The sequence below is a fragment of the Mytilus trossulus genome, chromosome 13, assembly GCF_036588685.1.
Source record: "Mytilus trossulus isolate FHL-02 chromosome 13, PNRI_Mtr1.1.1.hap1, whole genome shotgun sequence".
Classification (NCBI taxonomy): Eukaryota; Metazoa; Mollusca; class Bivalvia; order Mytilida; family Mytilidae; genus Mytilus; species Mytilus trossulus.
Genome location: NC_086385.1, coordinates 3,913,103 through 3,927,482, shown reverse-complemented (window position 1 = coordinate 3,927,482; position 14,380 = coordinate 3,913,103). Strand labels below are relative to the sequence as shown.

Here is a 14,380-nt window from a genome sequence, read left to right as displayed (position 1 = left end):
TAAAGGATTAAACAACTTTTTAAAGGAATTAATTGGTGTATAAACTCGACCAATTCACTTCGAAGGACTTTTATGATAAACTAAAGAGATGTAAAGGAAGTGTGAAAATACAAAGTGAAACTTAAGTTCAGACTAAAACTCATCGAAGGTAGAAACCTGGTTAATCGAGATAGATAATTGTACATGGATATGGAATATAGCTCCATGTTTATTTAAAGTAAATTGTCCGTCATAATTAGCACGAAAATCACAAAATTGTAGGAATGATATATAAAAAGGATGCCATATATTGCATATTTATCTGATATGACGTACCTCCAAATACTGGTAACTTGTACCCTCTGATGTTTAGAAAAACAATGTCCCAGCTGTCAATAACAGAAAATTAAAAAAATAAAGATGGACAGCAATGAGATCGAAAAATAGTGATTATGTCAATAATTATGGACCCTCCGGCCTACTGAAACGTGTCCAATGGTTGCATGCCGTATGGGGATCTATATTTCGTTTACTTCTACGTTATTCGGTCTTTGATGGAGATTTAGCTCATTGGCAATCATACCACATCTTCCTAATACTATAATACTTTAATGTTCATGTTGTCAGCCAATAAATGCGTAAGATTGGCAAAACGATCAAGGTCAATTACTCAGAGATAAACATTATGTACACAATAACTAACGTGATGTTTTCAATTTTTATATATATACAATATTCAGGGTAAATACATCTTGTAATTAATTCTGCTATCACACTTTTAACGTAGATCACCTAGTATTTAAAACAATGACACGACATTACACATAAATATATATAAAAAAAAATATAACTCCAAAACGGGTTGACAACTTTTTTTCATTTGTTTTTATCATAAATAAAGGTAGTTATGCTAAATATAAGACGATGTGGTATGCGTGCCAATGACACAACCCTCCAGTCAAGTCACAATTTTTAAAAGACAATTAATAAAAGGTCACCGTAAGGTCTTCAACACGTAGCCTTTGTTTACACCGAACAGCACGCTATGACGGATCTTAAAAAAAAAGATAACCGAGCAACAATTATGAACCATATAAACACATGACAACTATTGCACATCAAGTTCCTGACTTAGGACAGGTATATCCATGTTAGTAGGTTCTACTACACATGCTACAGTTTAATATTTATTGGCTAACACAACTGTGGTATGACCTTTATATTCTTTTTCAAGACCTTGCGGCGCAGTTGGTGTCTCTACCTGGAGGAAAATCACCAAATTTACACTGAACAGCCTACAGATGAAGCAGACAAACTGTCTTTAGAAAATATATTATAAAACATTGTGTTTGTCTACTGCTTGGCTGTTTGCACGTCTTTTTAATGTTTCCATATAAACTTGTCATTGTATACTTACATTACTTGTGTCATTTGGTCTCTTCTAGAGAGTTGTTTTATTGATTATCATACAACCTCTTCTTTGTTATAAAGTTAGTTACATAGTACTTATGAAGTTATTAAGTATCTGTCTTTCATAATCTGTGTAAGTATATGTTAACGCGACTGATTGTAAGAATCTATTGCTGTGATGTATTTACACATTTAAGAAGAAGAAGAACATTTTCAATAACAGTTAGTTCCAATATTTATTAACGAAAAATGCATCTACATGAATTACATCGGGAAGTCCATTTGAGTACATATCCACCAGTTTGATCCAATACTGAGAACATTATCATTTTTGCATAACAACATTGAATGTCAATACGAAACAGGTGTACTGATGTGACTGTACCTTTCAAATAACTGAGTTTAAAACAAAGACACTTAAAAACAATCAAACAATATGAATGTGAAGTTAGAGCAATCTGAGCGTTTTGAAAATGTACACTGACATATTGAAACGATATTGGCGTATTATTTTACACTGGTTGATTGTTAATTGAAAAAAAAACAAAGATTAAAGTATAGAATCTTACACTGAGGTTAAGATTATTTTATCCTAGGAAAACATTCCCCCTCGCACTAACATGTTCCCATGTTCACTGACCCGTAAAATTTGAGTCAGAAAAAGTATTAATCACACAATTAAATAATAAAAATTCAAAATGTCTTAAGTAAATGGGACCTCATTCTCGTGGTCAACTTTCTTAACCAAAAATTATATCAAGACACTCAACTTTAATTCTTTATTTATTTAAAGATGTTTGCCAGAGGCTACATGTGCATGTGAGTCCGCTTAAAACGTGACTTCTCTATGGTTCGTAAAAAAATATTAGAGGTTTTGAATTGATTGGACCACACATTTATAGTGAACTTTATAATCAGAAAACGAATATTTGAGAATGTTCTTATTTCCCATTTTCACAAGACTTTATATCTACTTTAGAGTTCAAATATATGTTTATGAAAACACAGACCTAAATCAATCAATAAATCAAAAGCTAACACATCTAAATCCTAGTTGAACACTTGCATAGTGTCCAATAAACCCCCTGCTTATAAATATGTTGCATACCTATATATGCATGCCTAAACCCTGAATACAAACTAGCATAAGCATTCCTCATATGTAAAAATACATAACCAACATTTCCTAGTGTGCCTAATATAACATGTTATCAAAGATAATGTCGTCGAAGGTAAGTATCTATTATGTTTCGAACCCTAACATCACTGAAGAGACATATATTGTCGAAATCTAGATCTGGTGTACTAAAGAAATATTGACACCGAATGTTTGTGGCACAACATCGTAGCCACAAGTTAACAGTTTTTTTTTCTCTGTGACGTATTAAATTTATATTCAGATCCATTTTGTTACATCTTGTGATCAATTTTATTTGTCAATTGTCAATGGCAGTCAGCAGGGTTAAAGAACATCAGTTGTTCAACCTGTTAGTCAAATGCGTTTTGTTAAAATATACTTTTTCACTTTTTTGGTCTTTTGGAAAATGTTGTTTGTGCTGTTTTTAGACCCTTAATTCTACAACGAAATTTGTTTAACATGCACACGTATAAAAATTGCGGTTTTTATCCAACGCAATCATAGGTTTGAACGTAGTTTTCAATTTAGACTCGTTTATATTTTTGTTTGGGCATGTATCATATTTTCCCTCCGGTTTATATGATCCGTTCATCCTATATTGTCTCTTAAAATTCAAGAGTCAATCTTAAATTGAGAGTAAATTATATGGCCTTCCAAATACCGTTTCGATCCCTAACATCACTGAAGAGACATATGCTGTCGAAATCTAGATCTGGTGTACTAAAGAAATATTGACACCGAATGTTTGTGGCACAACATCGTAGCCACAAGTTAACAGTTTTTTTTTCTCTGTGACGTATCAAATTTATATTCAGATCCATTTTGTTACATCTTGTGATCAATTTTATTTGGCAATCGTCAATGGCAGTCAGCAGGGTTAAAGAACATCAGTTGTTCGACCTGTTAGTCAAATGCGTTTTGTTAAAATATACTTTTCACTTTTTTGGTCTTTTGGAAAATGTTGTTTGTGCTGTTTTAGACCCTTCTACAACGAAATTTGTTTGACATGCACACGTATATAAAATTGCGGTTTTTATCCAACGCAATCGTAGGTTTGAACGTAGTTTTCAATTTAGACTCGTATATATATATATATATATATACAACTCGTCTAAACATCAACCCAACAATGTTAGATCTGTAAATTTGCTTTCGCAAATGTTTGGTTCTTCCCTCGCCGGGATTCGAACCCATGCTACTGTGATATCGTGACACCAAATCGCCTGCACTGCAGCCGTCCCGCTAGACCACACGACCACCTGGGCTCTCAAAAAAGAGCTTTCGGTGGCCATATGTTACCTTTCCACGTCAGTTTTAATCTAGCGGCGTACTACAGTACATGATATATTAGGCATGAAGATGTTATTGTTACAGATCAGCTAAATTATCTATAGTAAAGGATCCTACAAATTAATGTAAGATACAGTCACAGAAAATAATTATATTCATAAGTACGTCTGAGTCAGTGACAACCCTACAACAGATGATATATATATAGGTTTTCAAAGTGTGTATTACCTGGAACAAGTGATGAATTTAGTTTGCATTAACCAAAAAATATAAGCCTTATTTACGGGTTGAAAGCACCAAAAAACATACCTTGCACTCTGTGTGCATACTTCTATATGCATAATTCACAAATTATCAGGCAGGGTAATAAACTTACTCTGTGGGGACTTTTATTATTATAATTTTGTTCTGATTGAACTAAACACGTGTTCTACATGTTCTATGGCTGAATTCAGAGAGGTATATTCGAAAAGGAGATTGAAACTAACCCAAAATGCGTTTACTCTAAATTTATAAAAAGAAGGATAACTCTATATTATTCTATTTTTTGTAACGTTTGTTAATAAAAGAACTTTATCTCATAGAACTATATCCCACTTTTCCATTTTTCCACTTTTGATAAAAACACAATTCAACAGGAAATCAACTAAATTCAAGTATTGTAATTGACATAAATATTGATTAGATACTTTTATAAATCGGAATCAAGCTTTTATTAACAGTACCATGGTCTATAAACATGATTTTTACATACTTACTAAGTAAACAAGATATATCATTAAAGCACATACAAAGCATATACAAAGCATATATATTTAACTGTGAATTGAATATATACAAATTCCTGGACAAGCAAGGATGTACAAAGAATAATAGGTACTAATGTTTTAATAAAAAATCAATTGCTTTAATTTTTATATACACTTATACATGAAATTGAATTCAAAAGTAATTTTATAATGTTTGACAAGTTGTAGAATTCAATTACAGTAGCATCTGTTCAACCATAATCGTAAACCTTTTTAAATTTGCAGACTAATTGTGATTTTACATGGTGGCTAACATATATATAATAAGCGGTTTTGCCTGATTGCAAAATTATAGTATTTTACTGTAACCAATGTAATACTACTGTGTATTACAATACAAAAATATGAAAAGTAAAATAGCAAAAATACCCAACTCAGTGAAACATTCAAATTGGAAAGTCACTTATCAAACGTCAAAAAAAAGAAAAAAATGCTAGGCCATACCAAACGAATGGACAACTGTCATATTTCTAATTGAGTGAAGGAATTTCCTAATATAGAAAATGGTGGAATAAAATCTGGTGTTATAACTAGCTAAATATATCACTTGTATGAGATTCACATACATTTCCATTATAACACAATGTGGGGGGAAAAACCAGACATGATAGGGTAAAATGTCAAAAAGGGGTACGGCAGTCAACGTTTAGTTGTATCTTTTTCGCTATAAAAAAAAATAAAGACAATAATACAAAAATGAAAACCACACAACAACAAAATGGCTTGATGCAGAAGTACCGAGCCACCCTACAATAATATAACCAAAAACGAACTAAGCAGTACAATTTTACTTTCTTAACAAAGACATAAAAGAACCCTATAACATGTAGTTAGATAACAAATGACTGTTTTTAAAAAAGCATACAAGAATGTATTTTACATACATATACAACAGTGTATGCCATAATAAACAGTTAAGCATACAAGAATGCATTTTACAGATAACAGTGTTTGCCATAATAAATGAGTGTTTCTGACAAATCATACAAGAATGTATTTTACAGTGTATGCCATTATAAAACAGTACGCTTGTATTAAAAAAACATTATGAGGTAGTCATTACACTAGTGAAGTAAAACAGTTTTATTCGGAATCGCACACTGAATTTTGAAAATCTAATTATTCTACAAAACGGAATATTTAAAAACCAATGCTTTCATTATCACTTTAAAAAAAAATGTGTCCTTACTCGTAATATCATTTGTACATGATTACCAATGATACAACTATTCATAAAAGTCATATGAAATAGGCAACCGTATCAATTGTCAATGTTCAGTGAACCATGATATTATTATTTGCAACAGAATATGGCCTCATAGTGGAGATGGGTACTAATTCTCAACTTTATGTGACCACAACTTCATGGTATCTACAGTAACATAATACGTGACAGACAAACAGTTGTATTGAAGGACAAACAAAACCAGAAATATAATGTCAATCTGCTATCGTAGGCGGGACATAGAAATGTTTTATCTATCTAATACTGGCGAGATTTTCTAGTCAAGATATTCGAACAAAATATCCAACTGATCTTAAGAAATACAAAATCTTAAATAAGTCGAACTATAAATATGAAATAGTGTTTCAATTCATGCAGTGTGAATCGTGTCTATCAGTTAGTAGTGTAAATAAATTGCAAATAGTACATGCATCTTAGTAGAAAAATCAATGTAATGTTGTACATATTTTATTTTGCACAGAATTGTTGTACATGTTATCAATATTTTATGAATCCCTGAGCACAAATAGATTATCAAGTAAACAGTATTTAGCTTTGCGTATTTTTGTCATATTTTCATGGCTACATTTTACATTCTAATACTGAGAATTTTGACAAATTAAAAAAGACTTGTTATGGCTATGATTTTGGTATAAGAAAAAAACAATGAAAAATAATTTAAACCATTTAGGTGTCCTTATTTTCCGTTTTTAGGACCAGGTGAAAAGCACTTAATATTAGGTTCCAGTAAATAAATTTCAATATAAGTCATTAAGCTGATGAGTTTAGAAGATACACGTTTATCACCTGGTGCGAAAACGTACGTGTCAAAAAAACGTATAACTTAATTAAAAACCCCATTTACAAATTATAAATTAAACAAACTTACACAACATACATACATAACAATAAAGACATGTTTGAGTATGTTACTATATAGGGCAGAGTGGGAATAGATGTTTGTTTATTAAATATGACTGTTTGTCAAAAATTTCCTTAATGACAGACACGAAGTTGTCATTTAATAAATACCATAAGTGTATTAAATGCATTCACATTTCCGTCTTCTCGATGGGATTTATCAAATTTCAACGATCAAACGGCCTTAATTGTTTAAAACGTTGTTTCCATTTCACACTTATTTTGTTTATTTTTTTCACATAGTTCATAATCTAGATTTTGTCATAGATTTTCTGTAAAGAGTCTTATATTTCAAGTATTATTTTCAGTTGAAATTTCTAATTGATAAAATGTTTACTTGAAATTTGATGCTTGTATTCGATGATTTTGTTTTCGAGAAGTTTTACGATATCCATAGTCTGTGATTTACGGGCATACTCAAGTGGTGTCTGACCTTTCTTATCACATAATCTTACATCTGCATTCCATGCAAGTAATAGTTTCACAATGTCATAGTAACCATGATATGTATCTTCGAGTTTATGATCATCATGTCTGATATATCGCCAGGACCAAATCACATTTGGATCCCAAAATCTGTATAGTGGCATACGTGTGTCAGGTAAACAACATTCACAAGCCACATGTAAAGGTGACTTTCCATCTTGTTGTTCACACTGAGAGACATCAGCATTATTCTGCAGTAACAGTTTTACTGTATCTTTACATCTAAATTTACATGCCACATATAAAGGAGACTCTCCCACCTTGTTACACTTGGAGACATCAGCATTTTTCTTAAGAAACAGTTCTACCATATCTTTATGCCCGTTTGCACAGGCAACATACAATGGAGAATTACCTATATAATCACACTGAGAGAGGTCAGCATTGTTCTGAAGTAACAGTTCAACTGTTTCTGTATGTCCTCCTGCACACGCAACAAACAATGAAGACTCAACACGATTATCACACTGATTGACCTCAGCATTATTCTGAAGTAACACCTTTACTGTATTTGTATGTCCTCCTTTACAGGCCACAAACATTGGAGACTTACCAATCTTATTACACTGAGAGACATCGGCATTATTGTGTAGTAAAATATCTACTGTATCTGTATGTCCAGCGGCACAGGCCACGTACAATGGAGACTCTGCCATCCGATCGCACTTAGATACATCAGCATTACTCGTAAGTAACAATGCCACTGTATCTGTATGTCCCTCCTCACAGGCCACAAACAGTGGAGACTTATCAAAATTATTACACTGAGAGACATCCGCATTGTTGTGTAGTAAAACGTCTACTGTATCTGTATGTCCAGCAGCACATGCCACGTACAATGGAGACTCTTCAAACCGATTGCACTGAGAGACATCAGCATTACTCTTAAGTAACAGTGCCACTATATCTGTATGTCCCCCTTTACAGGCCACAAACAATGGAGACTCATCTGCACAATTACACTGAGAGACACAAGAATAGTTCTGCAGTAACAGTGCCACTATTGATTTATGTCCTCCATTACAGGCCACAAACAATGGAGATTCCTCTTGAAAATTACACTGAGAGACATCAGCATTGTTCTTAAGTAACAGTGCCACTGTATCTATATGTCCCCCTTCACAGGCCACAAACAATGGAGACTCTTCTTCAAAATTACACTTAGAGACACAAGCATTGTTCTGAAGTAACAGTTCTACTATATCTGTATGTCCTCTTTCACAAGCAATATACAATGGAGACTCTTGATAATCATTACACCAAGACACATTAGTATTGTTCTGCATTAACAGTTTAACTACATCTGTATATCCTCCTTTACAGGCAGCATCCAACGGGGACTCTTTATGATCATTAAACTGAATGACATCAGCATTGATTTCTATTAACAGTTTAACCATATCTGAATGTCCTCTTTTAGATGACCTATATAAAGGGGACTGGCCTAATCCATCTGTTTTATTCACATTACACCTAACAGTATTAACCAGAAAGTGAACAATATCAATGTAACCCCTTGTTGCTGATTCTATTAAAGGTGTTGTTTCAAGGTGTGAGTAAGACGGATATTCGAGTTGATCAACATCATTTTGTGTAATGCAACCTTTTGTATCAAGATCCTTAAGTACAGTTTTTGCATCATCACTCCTTCCAAAAAAGCTTAGTAACTTATCCATAAATAACTGATATTCTAGCTGTTTATTATGGAATGTACTTGTAACGACATTACATTTTAAGTCACATAACAGTCTGTCAAAATAATTTTCTTCTTGGTCTTTTAATATTACAATTAAATTTGTATTTCTTACAACTCCCGTAAGGGATTCTAAGATGAAATGATCTCTTATAAAAACAGAAGGAGAATATTTGATGAAACATTCTATAAGGTGCTGTCCACATACTACAGCTGCCATATCATGAACTTTGTCATGTATCATTCTATACTCTGTACCTCTTTGTTTTAAATATGTACCACTTAATGTATTGAAACCTATTTCTAGAGCATTTCTTGACATTTCATTGCTTAAGTCTTTGTTAAAGGCTTTAACAATTTCTAAAAGTTTTTTATCATTCATTTGGGCGGATTTTAATTTCAGCCAATCTGTGTCGAATCCATTGTCGAATAAGATACAAAGAACAAGGGCACAAAATTGTTCCTTATTTTTTAGAACAATGTGATTAATATTCTGTGTAATGCAATCCACTGGAGCTGTAAATAGTTTGATTACTTCTTCAGATGATTTGTTTTTTGCCAACTTACAAAGCAACGGAAAGAAATCGACTTCCTCCATGACTTTTATAACATTCAATTTACTAGTCATGTCATCTGTAATGTACATACGTGCCATAAGTATTCTTTCATCTTGTAGTAGACACAAATCTTTCGATAATATATTGCATTCATTTCTTGATAGTAATGTTAAAAATTGCAATTGTGATTCTTTATATACGTGTAGTTTACAGGAAACCATTAATTTTGGACCTGATATCATTGAAACATTGTCATCAGTTTTATTCTCAATACTTTTTCCTGCAATTCTAAAAATTTTCTCCATTTCTTCTGAATAATCGAGCCACATTTGTAATGTCTGCATGTTGATTGTTTCCTTTCCACAGATGTCATCAACAATAAACACTTGTTTTTTATTTTCATTATAGTAATTTATTATGTCTGTTGGTCCTGTTAAAACAGGTATTATCTCATATCTAAAACTGTCACGTAAGTGTAAGGCAGCATGATGTATGTTTGAAGATTTACCACAACCTGAGCTCCCAGTGACAACAATAGAGTTATTTGAGAATAAATATCCGAGAATGTGACGTGTTGCTCTGGTTTTTACGAAAGTAGTTTGGTCTTGCTCCCATTCTTCTATTTCTTGTCGATGAAAAGCTACAAAGAAAAATCAACATAGACATAGATATAAAAAGGAAAATGTGGTATGATTGACAGTGACACATCTCTCCACAATAGACCAAATGACATAGAAATTAACAACTATAGGTTACCATACGGCCTTCAACAATAAACAAAGCCCATACCGTACAGTCAGCTATAAAAGGCTCCGAAAAGACAAATGCAAAACAATTCAAACGAGAAAACTAACGGCTAAATTCATGTACAAAAAATGAATGAAAAGCAAAAATGTAACACATCAACAAACGACAACCACTGAATTAAAATCTCCTGACTTGGGACAGGCACAAACATACATAATGTAGTTGGGTAAAACAGGCTAGCGGGATCCCAAGCCTCTTTCCTTGGCTTACTGTTTAAAACAGAATATTATGTTCAGAGTCTAATGACCAATTTAAGAGAAATGGTGTAAAATAAATAGTATGATATGTTTTGATAGTGTGTTCTTTGATGATGGTTTCTTTTTTTAATTTTGAAATAAAGTTTAAATAAATTATTTTGAGAGATCATTCCATTGCATTAAATAGAGTACATCTTATTTCGGTCTTTCAAGCATCTCTTTATAGACCCCAATGCACAAAGAAAATATGTATGTACATATATGTATATCAGCTTTGCATACTTTAAAAGTTTGTAATCAGACTTTTAGTTTTTGATTGCTGCCATAATGGTGCATGCAAGAAGACAGATGACGATGTAGAATCCCATTTGAAAGCAAAGCAACTGAGAAAGCAAATACATGGATGAGTTGTGTAAAGTTTAATCATTCATTACATCCCTCTTCTTTCATTAGTTCCACTAAATACGACTAAACAAATTGCTGTTTGAATTATTTAAATGTTGTTATGTTCAATATTTACTTAATACCTAAAATTTTGAGAAATGTCAGGCAAAAACTCAAAAAGTAAATCGTTATGTATACCAAATTGTGTGTCTGTTATTCTAAATGTTGACATATTATGATAATCTTCATATTTTTTAAATTCATATGATAACATTATATACGGAAATTTAATTCCTTAAGTCAAAATTCTGATAAAAGTAGATTTCGCAACTGTTATTCGCAATAAATATACCAACGGACAGAGTTTGACGCATATTACTCGTCAACTTTTTTATTGAAAAGGTCAAATACTCTATAAATAAACTCACTTTTTATTTCATTTTCCACTATGCATATTCCATTTAAAGAGGTGCTACATCTTTGTATTATTAATGTTATTTTGTATTTTCGTTATCACATGTTGGGTGAACAAATTGCTCCTTCAATCAATCCATTTTTATTTTTTTACTATCTTATTTTAACATAGTTCTTTTGAGAGACAACAGTATATGTATTCACAAACATCCTAATAAATTTCAAAAATAAATACAAAAAGCTACACTCCAAAAGTTTCATTTGGAATTTTACATGCTACTTAAACCTTTTTTGATAAATAATTTCCTATGTTGTATTCTTAAGGGAAAATCACCATAATTGGTAGTGGCAGAATTAAATCCATTATAATGTGGTAATTTAAACTAGAATTTATCACAATAATATATTTGCAATGATCCCAAGAGATTTCAAACACTTCTAAAAGAGGTCTAAAATGAATATGTTATACAATGAAAAAATGATATATCCAGGAGAATTGCATCAACGAAAAACTGAAATTGAATATTCCCATTCCAACTTGATAACCCTGTAATTAGATGGTTATCACAGGCTGTTGTCTGTTATATTTAGTTTGCCTTAAAATGTACAGGCTGTTGGTTTTCTTACTTTAATTGTTTTGCACTTAGTCATGTCCGAGCCTTTCATAGCTTATAAAAAGGTATGGGTATTACTAGTTGTTGAAGCTTGCACAATTACCTTTATATACATGTACATGAAACTAGGTGCTTATATCCAAATACTGTGGTCTCATTGTTAACCACATGACATCTTCATATATTTATAAACTTCATAACAATCAAATCATAATGAACATGTGTACTAAATTTTAATTTGATCTAACCACAACTTCATGGTGAATTAGCATAACCATTGTTAACCTAAAACTTGAACTATATATGAAATTAAAAAAAATCCACAAACCAAAGAACATTACGTTATGTCGTCATCTACCCGTAGGGGGAAATAATAGGAAATGAAAATAAAAATCTCAGATTTTTTATTTTCATCTGATTTATGATAGGTCGCGTAGCTGCTCATTGATGAAGCGTTATTTAGGAAGAGGATATATGCAAGGGGAATACATATACAGTAACTAATGCACAAACAATGATATTTTCGGTGCAGAACCAATATTGCGTAAAAGCCTTAACCACTTGGAACAATTCAACTGTCAATCAATATATAATAATATCAAAACAAAATATATAAATTTTGATTGCATAACATCAACGGACCGAAAAGAAGTGTTGTTGTTTTTTTTTTTTGCAAAATTACTTTTTGGTAATAAATTGTGCTGTTTATGAAAAATAAAATCGCTCTTTATGAAAATTGGAAAAAAAGCAAAAGAATGTATTAAATATTCACTATTATAGAGTAAGAAAATATATGTAAAAAACAAATTATAAATTACGAGCTGAAACTCAAATATGAAGTATTTTGATTGAGAATGAGCATAAAAAGAAGTGACTGAAAGTCGATATTAAAACAATTACAGTTCAGAATCAATTTAAAATAAAGTGAACTGTAAGATGTGTATTAGTCACATATACCACGTAGGTGTATCATCCTATTTAATCAAGATCTAGGGTACTGCTTAATATCAAGTCAATATCTGTAAAGTCTCCTACTTTCGAAGACGGGCATAAACAATCAAAAAAGCTTTTTTATTGCTTCTTTTTATTTTAATAAAATGCAGACATATTTACCAGTCTGTAGAAATTAAATATGATATATATAATAAAAATGATAAAAAGGATAATTATATTTCATCAAAACTAACGAAGTTAATCCAGTTGGGACATGCATACATATTGTGTGTTTACTCTTAACCTTCCGTGTCTGTTTTTAACCTTCGGGGCAATTATTTCATTCATTTTATTTTCAGATATAAAACAAAAGTGTTGACATGGTTTCTTTTGATAGTTTTCAATGGTGTTTATCAAAAGTGTCTGATAATCTCTTAAAAGTGTGGCAACATTATTCAATTATCATTCTTTCAGATTTACATGGCTAATACTATAATATAAAAAGTAAAACATCAACATGTACGGTACAGTGAAACTGATTGTTTCTGCCTCATTATAATTTTAACATGTTAAGAGAAACCAACTTTCATTTTTCCATGGCCTTGAGATTATTCTTGACAGCATAAGACCTATTAGTTACATGTTGTAATCGATGAAGTTTCGTGACAATTAAGATTATGTGATTTTAAAATAATAATACCTCTGATATGCTTTGGGATATGGTCTTCGTCTTGTTTTTTCATTTCTGCCTCTATGAGTTCTGAAATTTAAAAAGTAAATAAATAATGCTACACAGGCAACGTGATCTAAAATATTTTCTATACTAATATCTACTGGTCCTGGGTTTATCCTTATTCGGCAATTGTGCCATATGTACTTATTATTCTATTCTTTCACTGTTCAGGTTAAAACATTAAGGGTTTTTTTCTAAGTAAAGTACATATGACAGAAAACGTTATGATGTGAGTATATCAAGTTGCAATTGGTTAGACTAAACTTTTTGTATTTGTTTGATTGGATTATAATATTTGTCTATACACATACATTGTTTTCTAATGTATGCATATGCGTCTTATCGTTTTTTTTCTCTCCAAATAATTATAAAATTGCCTTTCAAAACCATCATTGTCATATTCCAGAGTATGACTGTTTTACCGAGTGTGAATTTGAATTGCTATACGACGTGTCTCGGTATTTTGTACATCCAGCATTCATATATTTATTTTGATGTTGGATGGTTTCGGTTGGATAATGTGTTATGTTTTATCGTTTGTAGTCCAAATAATTACAAAATTGCCTTTCAAAATCATTATTGTCATGAAAATTGTTTAGACGAGTAAATAAAAAATAATTGTTCGGGATTGCATGGTCGTTACGTAAGCGAGTCATTGTTTTTGATTTACTGTTGTGTGTGTCGTTGATGGAATATGTTCGTTGTAGTTCTGCAGTTTGACTGTTGTGTCGATGATTATATTATTTGTTTGTGCGTTTTTCTCTGATGAATGTTCCTGCGTGTATATATG

General features: G+C 31.6%; 1 protein-coding gene across 1 annotated transcript; it reads right to left on the bottom strand.

Moving 5' to 3' along the window:
* Nucleotides 1–7,089: 7,089 nt before the first annotated feature.
* LOC134695345 (ankyrin repeat domain-containing protein 50-like) lies at nt 7,090–13,989 on the bottom strand. Its single transcript, XM_063556568.1, has 3 exons — nt 13,968–13,989; nt 13,558–13,617; nt 7,090–10,148 (listed from the first exon to the last, which is right to left on the bottom strand). Exons 1-3 carry the CDS (start codon nt 13,987–13,989, stop codon nt 7,090–7,092), a joined length of 3,141 nt encoding a protein of 1,046 aa, XP_063412638.1.
* Nucleotides 13,990–14,380: the final 391 nt, after the last annotated feature.